This window comes from Phocoena phocoena, chromosome 4 (assembly GCF_963924675.1).
Source record: "Phocoena phocoena chromosome 4, mPhoPho1.1, whole genome shotgun sequence".
NCBI lineage: Eukaryota > Metazoa > Chordata > Mammalia > Artiodactyla > Phocoenidae > Phocoena > Phocoena phocoena.
In genome coordinates this window covers 98,054,862-98,073,478 of record NC_089222.1, presented here as the reverse complement: position 1 = coordinate 98,073,478, position 18,617 = coordinate 98,054,862, and the positions used below count along the sequence as shown (strand labels likewise).

General features: G+C 38.8%; 1 protein-coding gene across 1 annotated transcript in view; it reads right to left on the bottom strand.

Annotated features, from left to right (window-relative positions):
* Positions 1–18,617, bottom strand: part of ABI3BP (ABI family member 3 binding protein) — a 216,487-nt gene that overhangs the window by 29,206 nt on the left and 168,664 nt on the right. The window contains exons 58-62 of the mRNA XM_065875880.1: positions 12,094–12,168; positions 10,488–10,580; positions 7,317–7,445; positions 6,733–6,801; positions 345–554 (exon numbers count right to left, since the gene is read on the bottom strand). Coding sequence (XP_065731952.1) covers positions 345–554; positions 6,733–6,801; positions 7,317–7,445; positions 10,488–10,580; positions 12,094–12,168 — 576 coding nt within the window. The remainder of the gene's footprint in view (positions 1–344; positions 555–6,732; positions 6,802–7,316; positions 7,446–10,487; positions 10,581–12,093; positions 12,169–18,617) is intronic.

Here is an 18,617-nt window from a genome sequence, read left to right as displayed (position 1 = left end):
CAGCAGTGGCAACTTCCCATATGTGATCTGTGATTTTCAGGTAATGAAAAGACTAGATATACCTTCACATTGTGAAAAACAGTTCTGAGAGGAGAAGGAAGGTATGCAACTTAAAGAGATCTGCTAAATTAACAGGGAGGCCATAACCAGGACAAAGATGATCTTTTCGCATCTTATGATACTTTTAACAATCATGTACCACAGGGACAGCAGAACTCTGCGGGGACTTGCTGTTCCTAAGATATGCCTTGCAGGCCACAGTTTGAATCAAGGTACCACATTCCCAATGCATCACACTATCAATGCTTCCCACCGTAGTGACGGTCCATGTGTCATGATCTTACCAGTGACAGTGTCATTGAGTGGCTTATCCCAGTCCAAGATGACAAAGGAGGGACACCCTTCCACAGTGACAACAGTGAGGTTGGTAGGTGGGTTCTGCGGTGGGCTGGTGGCATTCCCTTCTGTGGCCTCTTCTTTGGGGAATCGCTTGACAGAGTCAGTGATGGAGCAGGGCCTGTTGTCAGGCTTTTGGATATACCTCACGTGAGGACCTAAGACAGAGAGGACATTGAGCATTTTTTTTTTTTTTGAGCTTGGAAAAAAAGGTGGAGGTGAACTCATAAATAAAATTATCTGTTTGAGGACATTTGATCTAATACTATAAGCAGATGGATGAAAGCAATGATGTGGATGGTTTGAATTTGTGAAAATCCAGAACCCTATCTTTGGGATACATGATATGGATGTTATTGTTGATTTACTTTTCTAAATAGGTTTAGTTTATGCTAATATCCAAAAGTAATTTGGTCCCCCTGAGTGTGGTTTAAACTGCATAATTTATGGAGCATTGGAAACAGTGCTCAAAAGGGTCTTGTCTCAGTACTGGGGAATGATTAACTTTACACTAAACACAGTTCTGGTCCCACCTAATAAATCTTAAAAGCCTGACTCAAAAGGATCAAGTGGTTTCAAGTTATTTAAACTGCATCCCAGAATAAAATACAAGAATATTTTAGGAATAAAAATATTCCCAACTGGATAAAATAAACAGGAAGATATTACCCATAATGAGGAGAAAAATAAATCATTTGAAGCCAACCTGAAACTTGGATAGCTGTAACAATCATCAGACAAGGACAATAAAAACAGTTATCATCACTAATCCACATGGTCGAGAGTTAAGAAATGGAAGCTATAAAAAAGACCCAAGTTAAATTTCTAGAGATCTTTAAAGGAGGCAGACAAGAAAAGACATGTTATACATAGAACAACAAAGAAGGATTATGGCAGATTTCTCATCGGAAAGAATGCAAGTGAGAAGGCAGTAGAGCAATGTATCTCTCTACTAAAAAACAAAAACCAAAACAAAAAACCTTATCATCTAGAATGCTATAACTGGTGAAAATATCTTTAAAAAAAAACAAAAGCAAAAGGACAAAAAAAAAAAGCAAGATACTTTTTAGACATACAAAATCTGAAAGAATTCATGACCAGCAGACCCACTCTACAAGAAAGATTCAAGAAAGTCCTTCAGGTGGAAGGAAAATGATGCTGGATGGAAATATAGCACTTGAAACAATAACTACATAGGTAAATATACACAGTATTTTTCTTATTAAATTCTCTATGAAAGACAATTTGTTGTTTAAACAAAAATATTAACAATTTAATGTGACGTACATAACATGTAAAAGTAAACTATAACGACAATAGCCCAAAGGCCAGGAGGAGAGAAAAGCTGCTATACTAATGTAAAGTTCTTACACTATTTGTGAAGTTGTAGGATATCACTGGAAGATACTGTGGTAAGTTAGAGACACATTCTATAAACCTCAAAGCAATCACTAAAATAACAAAACAAAAAAGTTATAGGAGTAGAACAACAAAAAAAGATAAAATGGAATCCTAAAAATACTCAGTCCAAAAGAAGGCTAAAGGAAAAGGAATGAGGGAACAAAGAATAGATGGGACAAATAAAACATAAATAGCAAGATGATAGACTTAAACCTAACCGTATCATTCGTCATGTTAAATGTAAGGTTCTAAACACCCAAAATAAAATGCAGAGATTGTCAGACTGGGTGAAAAAGCAAGATCCAACTATATGATACCTATAGGGACAACAGTTTAAACAAACAGACTAACAGGTTAAGAGTAAAAGGATGAAAAGAAGAGATACCATGATAACACTTATCAAAAGAAAGCTTGAGTGGATATATAAATATCAACAAATTAGATTTTAGAGCAAAGAAAATTACCATAAACAAAAAAAGGTCACTTCATAATAATAAAGGACCAATTCCTCAGGAGTTTATTACAATCCTAAGTAATTTAGGTCTATATCTAAATACAGACCTTTAATATACATGTAGCAAAAAATGATAGAACTGTTAAGTAGAAATAAATCCACAATTAGAGCTAGAGATTTCAGTACTCTTCTCTCATTAATTGACAGAACAGTAGACAGAAAATCGCTAAGGATATAAAAGAATTGCACAATACAACCAAGCAAACTGACCTAATTGACATTTTTATAGAACACTTGTTATGGACTGAATTGTGTTTCCCTAAAACTCCTATGATGAAGCCCTAATTTCCAATGTGAGAAACCAAAGATACCTTGATCTCAGACTTCTGTCTCCAGAACTGTGAGAAGATAAATTTCTGTTGTTTAAGCCACCAAGTCTGTAGTATTTTGTTATGGCAGCCCTAGCAAACCAATACGACATTCCACTTAAGAACAGCAGAATACACATTCTTTTCAAGTACACAGAGAACATATACCAAGATAGACTATATTCTGGGCCTTAAAAAATGTCTCAATAAATGTAAAAGGGTTCAAGTAATACAGAGTAACTGACAACAATGGAGTTAAATTAGAAATCAGTAACAAAACGATTTCTAGAAAATCTTGAAATATTTGGAAATTAAATAACATACTTCTAATAAGTCAAAGAAGAAACCAAAAGGGAAATTAAAAAGTATTTTGAACAGAGTACAAATGGAAACACAACATATCAAAAATTTTTGGATGCTGCTTAAATAATATCTAGGGGAAATTTTGTAGCACTAAATTCCATATCTGAAAAGAAGAGAGGGCTCAAAAATCAATGAGCTCATCTTCTACCTTAAGAAATTAGAAGAGCAAATGAAACTCAGATTAAGCAGAAAAAGGAAACAATAAAGATCAGAGTAAAAAATAAATGAAATAGAAAACAGAAAAATAACAGACAAAATCAATGAAAAAAAGTTGATCTTTTCAGAAGATCAAAAGAATTGATAAACCTACAGCCTGACTGGTTAGGCAAAAGAGAAAAAAAAAGACACACATTGTCAATAAAAGGAATGAGAGAGGTGACATCACTACAAATTATACAGATATCAAAGTAAGAAGAGAATATGAATAACATTATGCTAATAAACTTGACAATTTGGAGCATATGGACCAATAACTTGAAAGACAAAAATTACCAAAGTTCACTATGGAAAAAAATATTCTAAATAGTCCTATACCTGTTAAAGAAAGTGAGTTACATGTAAAACCCTTCTCACAAGGAGAATATCAGGCTCAGATGGCTTTACTGGTAAATACTAACAAGTATTTAGGGAAGAAGCAACACCAGTTCTAAACTCTTTCAGAAAACTGAAGAAAAATTCAGCATCATTTTGATACTAAAACTTGACTTAGACATTACAAGAAAACTACAGACCAGTGTCCCTCACTGAATATAATTCTAAACAAAATTTTAGCAAATTAAATCCAACAATATATTAAAATGAGAATGCACTATAACCAAGTGGAATTTGTCACTGGAATGCAAAGGTAGCCTACAACTCAAGAACAATTACTTTATCACATTAACACACTAAAAAAGGAAAACCACATAAACATCTCAATAAAGTCAGAAAAATTATTAGACATAATCTAGCATTCATTTCTGATAATGACTCTCACCAAAGCAGGAATAGAAGAAAACTTTTTCAACACAGTGAAGGGCATCTATGAAAAACCTACAGGAAGCACCATACTTAATGGTGAAAGGCTGAATGCTTTTCCCATAATATAAGGAACAAGAAAAAGATACCTATCGTCACTATTTCTATTCAGTATTTCACTAGAGGTTCTAGCCAGTACAGAAAGGCAAGAAAAAAAGATACTTAAGTTGGAAAGGAGGAAGTAAAACTTTCCCCTCAGATGACATGATTCTGTAGGTAGAAAATCCAGTGTATCTACAAAAAGACTACAGAGGTTTGCAAGGTTGCAGAATACAAGCTCATTGAACGAAAAACAATTGTTTTCCTATATACTAGCAATGAACAATTAGAAACTGAAATAAAAAATGCTACTTTTATGGTTTTCTTTACATGGAAAACTACAAAACATTGGTGAGAGAAATGAAGAACACCTAAATAAATGGTGAGATATACCATGTTCATAGGTAATAAGACTTAATACTGAACAGCTGTCAATGTTTCCCAGTTGACCTACAGATTCAATGCAATTCTAATAAAAATATAAACAGGCTATTTTTTTTAGACATTGAGAAACTCATTCTAAAATTCAGATGGAAATATAAAAGGACCTAGAGTCACCAAAACAACTTTTAAAAAATAAGAACAATTTTGGAAGACTAACATAACCTAATCACAGTGCTTATTATAAAACCAGTGATCAAGACACTGTGGTACTGATGGAAAGGTAGATAAATAGATCACTGGAACAGACTAGAAAACCCCAAAATAGTTCCACATATATATGGACAATTGATTTTTGACAAAGGTGCAAATTAAATCCAGTGGAGAAACAACAGTTTTTTCAAAAAAATGATGCTGGAACGATTTGGATATCCATAAGTGAGAAAATAAATGCATTCATACTTTGGGTCATATAGAAAATTTGACTCAATACAGATCATAGACCTAAATGTAAAAGTAGAAGACTTCTAGAAGGAAACAGAGGAGGTCTTTGTGACCTTTGATTAGTCAAGGACTTCTTAAATATAACATAAAAGATACAATCCATATATAAAAAACCAAATTGATAAACTGAGCTTCATTAAAATTAAAAAAGAGAAGCCAAACACTGGGAGAAAATACACACTGCAAAGTGTGTATCTGAAAAAGGTCTTCAATCCAGAAAATATGAACACTCTTAAAACTCAATAATAAAAAAATAAGCAACTCCATAAAAAATAGACAAAAAAAATTGAACAGACACATCAAAAAAGATATACAGATGGCAAATAAGCACATGAAAGGATGTTCAGCATCCTTAGTCATTAGGGATATGCAAAATAAAATCACAATCAGATACTACTACACCTTTACTAAAATGGCTGAAATTAAAAAGACTGACCATAGCAAGTGTTGGCAAAGATGTGGAGGAGCTGGAACTCTCATATACTGTTGGCACAAAGGTAAAACAGTACAACTGCTGTGGAAAACAGTTTGGCAGTTCCTTAAAATGTTAAATGTCCATTTATATACAATCTAGCCATTCTCCTTGTTGGAATTTGTCCAAAAGGAATGAAAGCATATGTCTACACAAAGACTTGTACATGAATGGTCATAGCAGCTTTATTAGAACAACCCAAATGTCGTGAACAGTTTTAATAAATTAGTATATATCCATATAATAGAATACTAGTCAGTAATAAAAAGGAATAAACTACTGATACATTTAGCAACATGGATGAATCTCCAAATAATTATGTTGAGTGAAAGAAATCTCACACAAAAAGTTCATACTGTATTTTTTTCATTTATGTAAAATTTCCAAAAATGCATACTAATCTATAATATAGTTACCTAGGGACTAGAGGTTGGGTGGGAGGAGAGAGGAGGAGGGATTAGAAAGGTACATGATGAAACTTTTGGAGGTGGTGCATGTATTCATTATCTTGATTGTGATGATATTTCATGGGTATATACATATGTTGAAATTTATCAAATTTTATACTTCAGAAAAACATATCACAAAAGGAAATACTGGGTTCTATATCATATAATCTCTCTTTTACTGTGGTAGATTAGATTACTGTTCAAAAACATTCTCTAACAAACTCCGCACTCCCCATGCAGGGGGCCTGGGTTTGATCCTTGGTCAGGGAACTAGATCCCACATGCTGCAACTAAGAGATTACATGCTGCAACTAAAAAGATCCTGCATGCCGCAATGAAGATCCCGCAAGCGGCAACAAAGATTCAACGTGCTGCAACTAAGACCCGGCGCAGCCAAACAAATAAATAAATATTTCAAAAACATTCTCTATATCCATGGAAGGAGTATACTTCCCCAATCTTTGTTATGAGCTTGGCTATGTGACTTTCTTTAGCCATTGAATATTGGCAGGTATAACACAAGAAGGAGCTTGAAATGTGGTCACGTTTTTGGACTCCCCCTCTCTTCACTTTGTACTGTCATGAGAATAGCTTCTCTTGGGTCACTGTTAGTCCTTCATCCTGGGCACCAAAATAAACAGATGTGGAGCAGACCTGAGCCCAACCTATAAGAGGCCCAGCTGTACCTGTTGTTAGAAGTAGAACCACCCAGCCAAACACATGGTAGATCAGCTGACCTCCAGGCAATTTGTAGACACATGAGAAATAAATCCTTTTTAGAGTATGCTACTAAGATTTTGTGGTTGTTTATTACACAGCAACAGCTGACTGATACACCCACCAAAGATAGCTTTGTTAAAATGGAGATTTGGAGCCAGTCATACATACCTTTGAATCTGGGCTTCCCCAGAGGATCAGTTTCTCTTGTTGGGCTTGAGCTAAAGTCAGTCATATTACCTGAGAATGGAAGATACAATGAAAAAGTAATAAAACTATAAATATTTAATACATATGCCTCCTAGTCAATTCCTTGCAATTTGATTTCAATTATTATTAGTATTACTATACATATTATCCACACTAAAAGGCCTTTAATTGTGTCCTGCTGGTGCCCTTCAGTGTAATAAATAATGATTCAAAGATTACAACCAAGTAGCTAATACTCATTAATAAATTAAGATATGCATAATTAGTAATGACATGCAATTTAGTAAGAAGCACTGGGTAATCTAGATCTTTTTAGGAAGACTTTCCTAAAGATCTTGGGAACTTCATTCTATGTCTGCAAAGGGAAGGAGCACATTCTATAATAAAACATTAGAAATAAGTATAATTTTTAAATTAAAAAATTCATAGCAATCATAAAATTGAGTAAAATAGATGATCCAGAACTAGGACTCTTTTCTCCCTAGTTTGAAATCCTTTAGTACTTCGTAGCTAAGCATCCGGTGGGAAGTGACTGATATACTAACCAAGATCTTCTCCTGAGGCAGGAGCTGTTGGTTGCTTTTTATCTGTCTCTGTTCTCTCCAAGGGGGCTTCAGTAGGTCTGAGTGTTGCCCTCAAGGGTGGGGAAGTTACTCGGCCTGATGAAATGATTCCTGTAATATAGAGCCAAAGGATTCAGGCTTTATAGGGAGCCCTGCTGAGTTCCCCATTTATTTACTCAATAAATAGTTATTAGTGCTTACCATGTGGCTTGGCACTATATGCCAGGAGTAGAGAGAAAATAAGACCTGGTGTCCTTGATCGGGAGAGATGTGTGAGCCAAATTATACTGAAGCATTATAGATATTGTGAAAGCATGGGATAAGGTCTCAGAGAGGACAAGTCTACAGGGAAAGATGATGAGTATTGGGTGGGAGGAGGGCAGGAATGCCTTCCCAGAGGATGTACCAATAAAGAGGAGAAGTGATCAGTAGGTAAGCCTGAGAGCTGTATTCTAGTCAGAGGTTGCAGGAAGAACCAGGTCAAGGAAGCATGAAATCACGTGGCGTGTTGAATTTGAAGGGGTGAGAGCCAAGAGTGCCAGGAGCAGTGAGAGCAGAGTACGGAGGGAGCGGGAAGGCAGTTCATGAAGGGCCTTGCATACCATGGATTTAGGTATTATTTTTAGGTGATAAGGACCCATTAAAAGATTTTCACTAGGGAAGTAACATGATCAGATGAGGAGAGGGTGAACAGTTAAGTTGCAAGGCTGGTGGCAGAGAGAGAAATCAAGAGACTAAAGCAGTTGCGTAGGCAAGGGCAGAGGAGGTGCACAATGTAAGAAGCAGTGAGACTGGATGGAAGGGGTTTTACATGAGAAATGTCAAGGGGATGGAGTGGCCTCACTGCAGATTAACTGGCAGGCATGGGAGATGGCTGGGGGGGGGAAGAAGAAGAAGTTTCTAAGGTAATGTCTGTGACTCTGGCCTGTAGCTAGAACAGTGTCACTCTGAGATGCTATATTCAACAATGTCTCCTCCACTCTAAAAACACCTATAGGTCTCCCAAACAGGATGCATCCCAAGGTCTAGGCAAGTATGGGTAGAATAGAGTGGAGGCTAGGTTAGGTTTTATAGTCCTCCTGGGAAAAGGAATCATTCTCAGACAATAGAGAGTCAAGGGGTACAAGACTGACCCAAGGACTGTGGCCCAGCACAGAATCACGGATGAGCCATTCAGATGGGCTGCTGGTCCAGCCCCTGCAGACTTATGCTCCTGGTCCTGGTGGGAGTAGGCCCCAATGAGAGGGTGAGTGAAAACCACGAGACACTGCACTGCAGCCCGAAGGAGCTTTTTAGAGGGTGCAGAGCAGCATTCATCCTGGCAAGGAGAGCGGGACTGAGAGGCCTCGGTAGATGTGGAGATAGGGGACAGGTGGAGATGCCTCGTAGTAGCCTAAGACTGTTCTCAGAGGCACATGTGCAAGAAGGCTTGTGTTCAGAGGACTCCCAGAACATCGAGTTGATTTCCTGAATTCCGTACGCACTTTCTGTGATGGTCATCAGGCCAAATCTGTATAACTGACCTCATTTGTGTTTGGCTCTTCAGTGTAGTCATTTCTTTTGAGTTAGAGGTGGAAAGCACGGGGCAGGGAGGGCACCAGAGTTAATCTCAGAAGTGGGATGTGTTTACACCATCCCATAGGCTGGGTGAGTTATACCAAAGCTACACTTATTGATGGCAGTGAGCAAGGTTTCATATGGCAGGAACCAAGGCCGTGGAGGTGCAACTGAAGACACACAGCCAGCCTTGTAGGGGAGCTCTGTGGTGGGTGGTTCCCCTGACTCTTCCATGGGGGAAACTGAGGCATCATTTTCAGTCTGAACTAAAAGCTACAGAAGCTCAAGTCACAGCTGCCCCAGGTTACAATTAATGAGGAAAACCTGGTCTCCTCACTGGGGCCATGTTCCTAGGCCTGGACCCAGGAAGGCCATCAGCATGGATGAGAGGCTGATTCCTCTTTCAGCTGATGGGAAAAACAATCTAGAGGCCACTGTCCCCTTGCTACATCATGAAAGCTTCTCCATCACCACACCCTCCTTCATCCTGTGAAAAGAGTGACAGCCATTCTCTTTCTCAGAAATCCTTATCAGTTTCATCTTTCACAGATGTCCTTAACACTGTTATCCTGATTATGACTACAGAATATTTAGGAAGTAGAGATGAAGGAAGTGGGAGGAAAACTGGGAACATGATCTGATCTGCTGGCAGGTCCGCTGGAAGAAACTTTAAGAAAAGTGAGATGAATCTTTGCTCTGAACTAGGTTCACTGATTCTTAATTTCACTCACATATTCACTCAATGATTACTGGATTCACTCAATGAGCACTGGATTTGGTTCTGGGAATTCAGAGAAAATGTCATCTGTCATCAAAGAACTCATGATATAGTAGGGGAAGACAAGTACACAAACAAATAGGTATAAAACAGTGGTTTTCTCTAACAGAGGTATGTTTCAAGGAAAAGTAGAACAGAGAAGCAATGCTAGTCTACTTTGGGGAGCTAGAGAAGGCTTCTTTAAGACAAGGATGAAGTACAAGTATCCCAGGTGACTCGGAGTGGTCATTCTATGGGAAGAAGACAACACATGCCCTAGGATAGAGGCATGTGAGCAAGCTGAGAGGCAGCTTGACTTCTAAAATATATTCCTGCCTTGTTGCACAGGCTAGACCTGCTCAGTCACCCTGAGTATTCCAGTTCCCAATCCTTCCCCTTGCACCGTAATACTGGGGCCAGCATGAAGGTTGGTGGACAGGGGAGCTATCAATGAGATGTAAAAGATTCTATCTCAAGAGACAGGATGATGAGTGGATGACATTTTCCATTACACCTGGTGGGTTGGCAGCACAAAACATCTCATCCAAAATAATCCACTTTTTGAAGAACCTGTGATAGCTTCTGTCTCAGCACCAAGCACACAGCATCTAAGAAGCAAACTGGCCTAGATGGACATGGGTGGTTCCTTTCACCCCACCCACCCAGAATCAGGATATGAGTCCTCAAAACTATAATTTACAGTCCAGTCTTTGGGGCCAAAACAGGCACATGTCACACACACCAAGGGCTCATCCATTACTTGAGCTATCACACCAAGAAAGGCTTGCGTTTTGCCAGTGAAATCAAGGAGGGAGAAGGAAGGTATGTGATTGACGTACCTGCGCTTCCTGGCTTTCCGGTGACATTATTTGGTGGTAAAGGCTTTCTTCGTGGGGGCATGGGTCTAGGTGGCAAGGGTGGGCGACGAGTGCCTGGGATTGTGACTAGGAGATTATATTACAGATAAAGTGGTCATAAGGATTCACTCTATAAAAATCATGGGTTTTAAAAAAAATATAATGTTCGACAAGTAGCAGTTAGATGAGAGAGAATAGATTCTACAGAAAAGTACCTGCAATACTTTCTGATATTCTTCTAAATTAGTGCTTGTAACGTACCCAGGGATAATGAAGCACACTTGTGTATGGGGAAAATATTCTCTAATTATAGATGAAAATATATCAGTACATCTGCCCTTTGAAAGGAAAAGTAGAAAATAGATGTATAGAATTTATCATCTTTAGTTTCCTATATAGACTCAACAGTAGCATTTCTGTGTCTCATTATCTCCAATTGCCTTTGATTTGCAGGCTACAATTCCTACACCATTTTAGCTTTGAGTTGGTAAAGCATATAATTTCTCCTTTAGTAGGTGTTCCACCCCATCCTCCAACTCTATTATGTAATTATAATTAAACAAACACTTTCAGAACTTCTCAAACGATTACAACAAAATAGCCCTGATGGCAGAAGCAATAAGCCTGTGGCCATGGAGAGCAGAGTCACCACACAAGGGCACCTGGCCAGGGAGCTGTAAGTGGGAGGCAAAGTTTCACATCCACTCTGCTCTCTCACACACCCATGAGCCCTGGTGCAAGGCTGCCAGCCCAGAGGAAAGGAACGTTTTTCTAAATGGTTTGCCCGAAGGGCAAAGGGAAGAGACACCTTTTTATAATCTGCACAAAGGTGGACAAGGCTAGAGGTACCTGGAGCAGACCACCTTAACCCAAATTTTCTTTTAAGTCTTGTGTTATAGCTTAAAAATTCATCTCTTTCTTTGCATAATATGTTGGTTTAAAAATCTTCAAGTAAAATTGACAATCCAGGAAAATACCCTGTGGCTTTAAGTACTTCCTGGGATATTAGGAATTGTGCACGTGCGTGCACGAACTGCAGGGCGGGAGGGAGAGTGAGTGGTGAGGATACAATACGGATCTCTAACCGAGACATTAATACATCAGAGTAGGTTTCACAGCATCCTTTGAAAAGCACAGAGTTCTTATTCAATGCAAAGATATTATCGCTTCATAGTTTTGGCCTATTATATAGAGCACAGCCTCAAATTAGAAACATAAATCATTTCAGGCAAAAGGATATTATAATAAATTACATAAGAACAAAACTTGTATATGATGAAATCTAGAATCCACCATTACGCTTCAGCATTTGTCCACTGTGGCCCCTCAGAACATTATATAAAGTAATTATTAAATCAGTGCCTCGTTAGAGGTTCTTATTAATATTCAATTTGTGCATAAAGCGCTTTTTATTTGCCTGAAGATAATATTTTGGCATGTTTATCTAGCAATACCCCTGTACTGTTAGCATGGTTCTGATGCTTTGGGGACGGTGAGGATGCTACTTTTATTTGCTGCAGCACATGTAACTTGCAGTTACAAGTTTCAGAGCAGAGCTGAGCGAGGGAGTCAGCATTTTATTCCTTACCTGGTTTTTTTGTGGAGTAAGAGTCCACTGACACATTTCTATCAGCACCAGATGGCAGTGGTGCTTGCTTGACCCCTGTGAGCAGAGAGGATGACAGAATAAATAGATAGCAAAAATGTGGTAAGTAGTCTTCACAGAAACTTTTTGTCCTCAGACAGTTTGATTGGCTTCTCCCATCTGTGTATAGGAAAAAAAACTTAAAGCCCTACTGCGTTCATGAGTTGTGATATTTTCTCTGCAGAGTTAGCGTTTGATTGCAGAACGTGGTTTTGCCTTAATTTTCTATGATGCCCACCCCGCACTGCCTGCCTGGGTGATATTGTTTTGCTAGGAGTAGTTCATCTACAGTGATTGGCTATTTTTTTTTTTTTTGCCAATATTCATGGGCAAATTTTGTGGTTTTTAAAAAACTTTTCTCCAAGTCCTCTATCCCAATGAAAACCCTTAAAATTCCAGTGTGTTTGGGTTTGTACTTAATGAATTGACTTTAAAAATATTTTTTGAGAGTTCTTGGCTAGAAGGCTGGTTAGGCCACAGACTGGATCTGTGCTTTTGAGATTTGTAAATTAGGCCTGGGCACGCCTAGAATTCCAAATTGCTGTTTGGAAGAAACTGACCTGAAAATTACTTTGCGTGCTATTTTATCTCCTAAGTCCCTCAAACACAATCTGGTGCCAGGGTTTTGGGTAGCAATCCTAAGGGTAGAGGGAACCAATTTAGCTTTTGTCCTGCTTTTTAAAAATTATTATTCTTTTACATTATAAAATAATCTTCCCTGATGTGGCCGGCAGTCTTCATTAAGAAATAATAGGAACAGACGTTTTTTAGAATCTCAAAAGTAAATATTATCTTAGATATAATGGCTCATCCTAAAAAGAGAATCCATACTCTGAGGACCTGACTATAATTCACCAATTAAAAAATAAGAATAAACATTGAATTAATATGCTAGTTAGTATATTAACAAGGACAAGCACAACAACAACCCTGTTTTGAGTTCCAGGACTCTGTAGGGACATTATACACCCAGTCTCATTTAACGTGTAGGCAGATATATTAAGTATACAACAGAAGCTGGTATTTTCACATTAATTTATGAAATTATTATAACTATAATGGGCATTAATCAGCATTATAATATTAACTTATTAGTATTATTAACAGTTATAATAATAATTATGATTAACATTAATTTATGAAACCCAATATTACAATCCCACACCCTCTATTTGAATAAGAGAGAACATATAAAATCAAGGTGAATGCATGTAGCCATGAATCAACTGCTGTTTATTTGTGGTAGGAATAAAATGTTTCTGTGGTCACTGACTATTTTGTGGCTCATCCCACAGGCATTGTGAGAACAAATAGCTCATTAGTTTTCTTCCTGTGCCCTCCTCTTAGTGGTAATGGAGGTGGGAAATGACTCATTTGGGTGGTTACTCTGTCCATGGCTTAAGGGAAGGCAAAGTGCTTTCATTTGTGTCACCAGGATAACGTGGCTTGCTGAGATCTGATTTACCACTATTTTTCGAGGGTAAAACTGTATTATATCCTCTAGAAGCTTAGTAGGCTATGTGTGCCTTCAGTAGCTCCTTCTTCATAGCCTTTCTCCAAATCTTTCTACCCTTAAGAAAACAAAGTACTTTGATCCAGTGCTGCGCAAGCACCTTACATATTCATGACGTGATTTGAGCCATACAACTCTTCTGGGTGGGAGATACCACCCGGGTCTCACAGATGAGGAAACCCAAGGCAAGGGGAGAGTAAGCACTTGCCCAAGGACTCACAGCTGAAGTGGAGGCATTCACACCCATGTGTGCCCAGCTCCAAAGCCCATCTCTTAAGCACTAATTGGGATAGTACAGAGTGCTTTTTCCTGTCATCTTCTTCCCTCTGTTAAAGAGAAAACCACAGGCCCAAAATGGCATCACTTGTGCTAAAGCCCATGATACCAAGCCTAGACTTAAAAGCTGACTTAACTGCAGTTTTGACCTTCCCCAGAAATGTAATCTCAATCAACCAGTCTGGAATATTCTGGTCAGCACCGCACCCTTCATCCCCCAGAGGAAGAAGAGGCAATCCACTTAAAACCCATGCAACTCCCTTCTACCCAAAAAGAAGTTGTCCTGGCCTATAAATAGTATTTTCTTTTCTTTTTCTAATAGTTCCCTTGCCCACCCTTCTTCCTATAAAAAAAAACCTTCCATTTTGTACAACCCTTCAGAGTGCCCTTCTGGTTGCTAACTGGGAAGCTGCCTGATTCATAAATTGTTGAATAAAGCCAATTAAATCTTCAAATTTACTTGGTTGAATTTTGTTTTTAACGCTTCTCTTACTCTTCACAATGACTCTGACTTTAGCCCTCAAGTCCTATACTTTTTCTTTTGGGTGGTTTGAAGTGCCACCACTGGGTAAGGGCTAAACAGCCATGGCTGGCAAGCACGTGTCATTCATCCATGCCACTGGTGTGTGGGACTCAGAAATACAAGGATGACATGGTTTCCCAACCAGGCACATGCAAATCCAACAAGTCACAGGCTGGTGAAATGGAGATGTAGGAGAGAATACAAAAGTCTGCAGGATTACTTTATGAATAAGATCAAACATGTAAACATCCCTGGACTCTTTTCCAGTTATGGGAGAAATCAGCAGAAACGAGCCATTTTCTGTCACTTTCTGTATAGGCAGAGATGGAAGCATCATACTGTTATGATTCTTATAGGTTAAGTACCCAAATCAATAGAATGTCAGCTGCTAAACTGGACTTTGTCCAGCCTTTAGAAACAGAGAAAAGCCAGTAGTGGATGAGAATGTTGGTAAGAACCCAGCAGAAGGCAGCTGCGGGACGCAGGGAAAGAGCACTGAACAGGGGACAGGAGACTGAACTCTAGTTCTGGCCTTGGTTCCACCTAGCTGTGGTTTGCATGTCAGCCAGGAGCAGTGTGAGCACTGAACCTGGAGACCAGTGAACTTCTGTGGCCCTGAAATGAGGAGAGCAAATAAATGCCAAAGGTAGCAGAGAGGCAATGGGAGGGCAAAGGAGAAGCCAATAAGAGCTATTGCAGAGAAAGAATCCTCAGGAATTGGCAATCAGCCAGTCTGGCCCAGGCTGTGACCTGAATTCTTTTTCCCTCAGGCAGGATTAATCCACTGTTTTCTAAAGGGCAGAGTTGGCTCTGGAAGAACCAAGACTTCAGCTTCAGTGTGAACCCCCACTGCCATATGGGACTTCTCCAAAAATATCTGGATTTACATAGTTCACCCTTTAGCAATTTATTGTCAAAAATGAAGTAAGGATTTGGGTATTTTTAACCATGGTAACAGAAACTTTGCAAACAAACACAGTAAACTGGGAATCAATTTCCAAATATAACAGAGACTATTCCCTGTGACCAAAAGGAGTGGTATTTATGGATGATTGGTTTCCTCACCCTTGTCTCCAAATCTTAGCACCTGGCTAAAAAGTCAGGGGTGATGAGCCAGCAGACTGGAAGATTTAGCCACAGCTCAGACAAACACATTCCTCACCTTGGAGGAGTCTGGGTTCTTGTTGTCAGGCATACTCCGTGTGGGGTCAGTGAAGTGTGGATTCCTCATTAGGAGAAGAGGGAGTAGAGAAAGGAGTTTGGGGTTCAGGTATCCAATATATCTGCCAAACCGCATGTGCCAAGTGGTTTCCAAACTACATTTTGCCTGGCACATAATGGGTTTTCAATAAATGTCAGTTGAATGAAAGAATAGCTGCACAACTCAGCAGCTTCCTTCCATAGGGAGAAAGTTGGAGAGACTGTCTAGCACAGAATGGGCAAATTTTTTCTGTCAGGGGTTAGACAGTAAATATTTTCAGCTCCGTGGGCCATACTGTCTCTGTCACAACTATTCAATTCTGCCACTATATTGTGAAAGCAAGCCATGTTTCTATAGAACTTTATTTACGAAAAAAAGGCAGTGAGCTGGGTTTGGTCTGTGGGATTGTACTCTGTGCAATCCCCTTGGTCTAGGGCATGCTGTTGCATCTCTGGAGTCAGATCTCAAGTTGGTTATAACATGTAGAACATATCAATTAAGCTGAGACACATCTCTGGAAATCCTGAAAAGGCAGACTGCTGGGAAAATGACCTACCTAAAACTTCATTCTCTGAAGGCTACTTTCTAACTTTAAGGTGGAGAAATATTTATACATATACATGTGAAATAAACATAAAGCAGGGTAAATATCTATAATGATGTTATAAATCAAGAAACTTTGCTCAAGATAATTTAAAGATTCCTGGGGCTTATGGAATCATTGAAAGAATTGTATAGAGGCCCAAAGAATCAAGGACCATAGTTTTGAGGCCTCAGAATCTTTCTTTTTTAGTTTTCCAAAGGCACAACATTAAGTGAGCTAAAATCATGAAGAATATGTCCTATAAATCCTAAACACATCCTTTTATCAACTGATTTTTTTATATGTAAAATATCTGTGCTGAAAACTTCAGCGAGAAAAGCTATAGGAAAATATATGTGAGATGGATAACAAACATACATATTATGGGTGAAATGTCAAACTTGGATAAGGAATCAGTTAACACAAAAATGGTATCTCATTAAGACTCAAAAGAGGTTAGAAGTGAGTATGAATGAGATAGTAGGACTGGGTCAGAGAAGAAAGAAAAGAAACTTGATGTGAATACCTGCATTTCTATAAACAAGTTAGATCAAAACTATGCACATTCTAAGTAATGTGGACACATGTAAGTCTACAACCTGAAGAGAACAGATTTAAAAACATTCTTTTTCTCACCAATTTCTCAAGACACTATTCCCCAGGCAAATACTTCAAGAGCTGTTAAATTTTCCTTTCATAATATGCTACACAATGGCACCTGTAATTTGCAATTTTTATACCATTACTTCTTTTCTTGCTTTATTGCACTGGCTTAACACTCTGCTTCTATTTTCAACGGAAGGGGTAAAAATAGGAATCCTTGCTTATGTTCTTGGTGCTAGAAGAAAAACATTTAAACTTTCACTGTGATATAGGATGGTAGCTGTAGGTTTTTCACAGATGCCCTTTATCAGAATGAGGAAAATTCCTTCTATTCCTAGTTTACTGAGAGTTTTCATCATGAATGTTTTTTGAATTTTGTCTAATGGTTGATTTTTAAAAAATTTATTGAGATGATCATATGATGTTTTCCTTTGCTCTCTTAATGTGGTAAATTACACTAATTTGTTTGAATGTTAAACCAATCTTGCATTCCTGAGGCAAATATCATTTGGCTGTTATATGTTGTGGTAGACAAGGAGATGTACCACCCATATCTCCAATCAAGGCTCTCTCAGCTGAGGCTGACTGTGAAGGATATGACAGTGGGATACTGTCTGTTGACTTCATTCCCTTCAGGTAGGTCAGGCAAGTCCTTCCCTGAAGGGGGATCCCAATAGACAGACATCAGAACATAGAACATGTGCAACACATTTTGATTGGGGATGGTAGTGGAGCAAGGAAAGGGGAAACAATGAGCTCAGCTTTGTTTACCTGTGCCTATCAACCTATTTCTTTTCTTTTTTTAAAATAAATTTTTAAAATTTATTTATTTATTTTTGGCTGTGTTGGGTCTTCGCTGCTGCATGTGTGCTTTCTCTAGTTGCCGTGAGTGGGGGCTACTCTTCATTGTGATGCGTGGGCTTCTCATTGAGGTGGCTTCTCTAGTTGTGGAGCATGGGCTCTAGGAATGTGGGCTTCAGTAGTTGTGACACATGGGCTCAGTAGTTGTGGCTCACATGGTCTAGAGTGCAGGCTCAGTAGTTGTGGCACACAGGCTTAGTTGCTTTGCAGCATGTGGGATCTTCCTGGACCAGGGGTCTAACCCATGTCTGCTGCATTGGCAGGTGGATTCTTAACCACTGCACCACCAGGGAAGCCCCACATTTTACATTTAGATCTATGATCCACCTTGAGTTCCTTTTTGTTTAGGTAGAGGAGTTCTTTGTTTGCTTGGTTTTTGTTTTGTTTAGTGTTTTTGCATACAGATATCCAGTTTTTCCAGCACCATCTGTTGAAAACACTGTCCTTTCTCTGTTGAACTGCCTTTGTACCTTTGCCCCATGTCATTTCACCATAATTGTGTGAGTCTATTTGGTTGACGGTGCTGTTTAGATCTCTATTCTTGCTAATATCCTGTCTGCTCATTTTTTATTTATTTATTTATTTTTGGCTGCCTTGGGTCTTCATTGCTGCACGTAGGCTTTCTCTAGTCACCGTAAGTGGGGGTTACTCTTCAATGCGGTATGTGGGCTTCTCATTGTGATGGTGACTTCTCTTTTTGAAGAGCACGGGCTCTAGGTGTGCAGGCTTCAGTAGTTGTGGCGTGCGGGCTCAGTAGTCCATCAGTCTATTTCTACCAGCAACCAACTAATTAAACTGAAGAAGTCCTGGTAAGAGATCATCCTTTCAAAGCTAAGTTAGGTGAGTTATTACAAAGTTGACTTTATCTACACAAGAGGGTAACAGATGTCAGTTTGTATTACAAGTG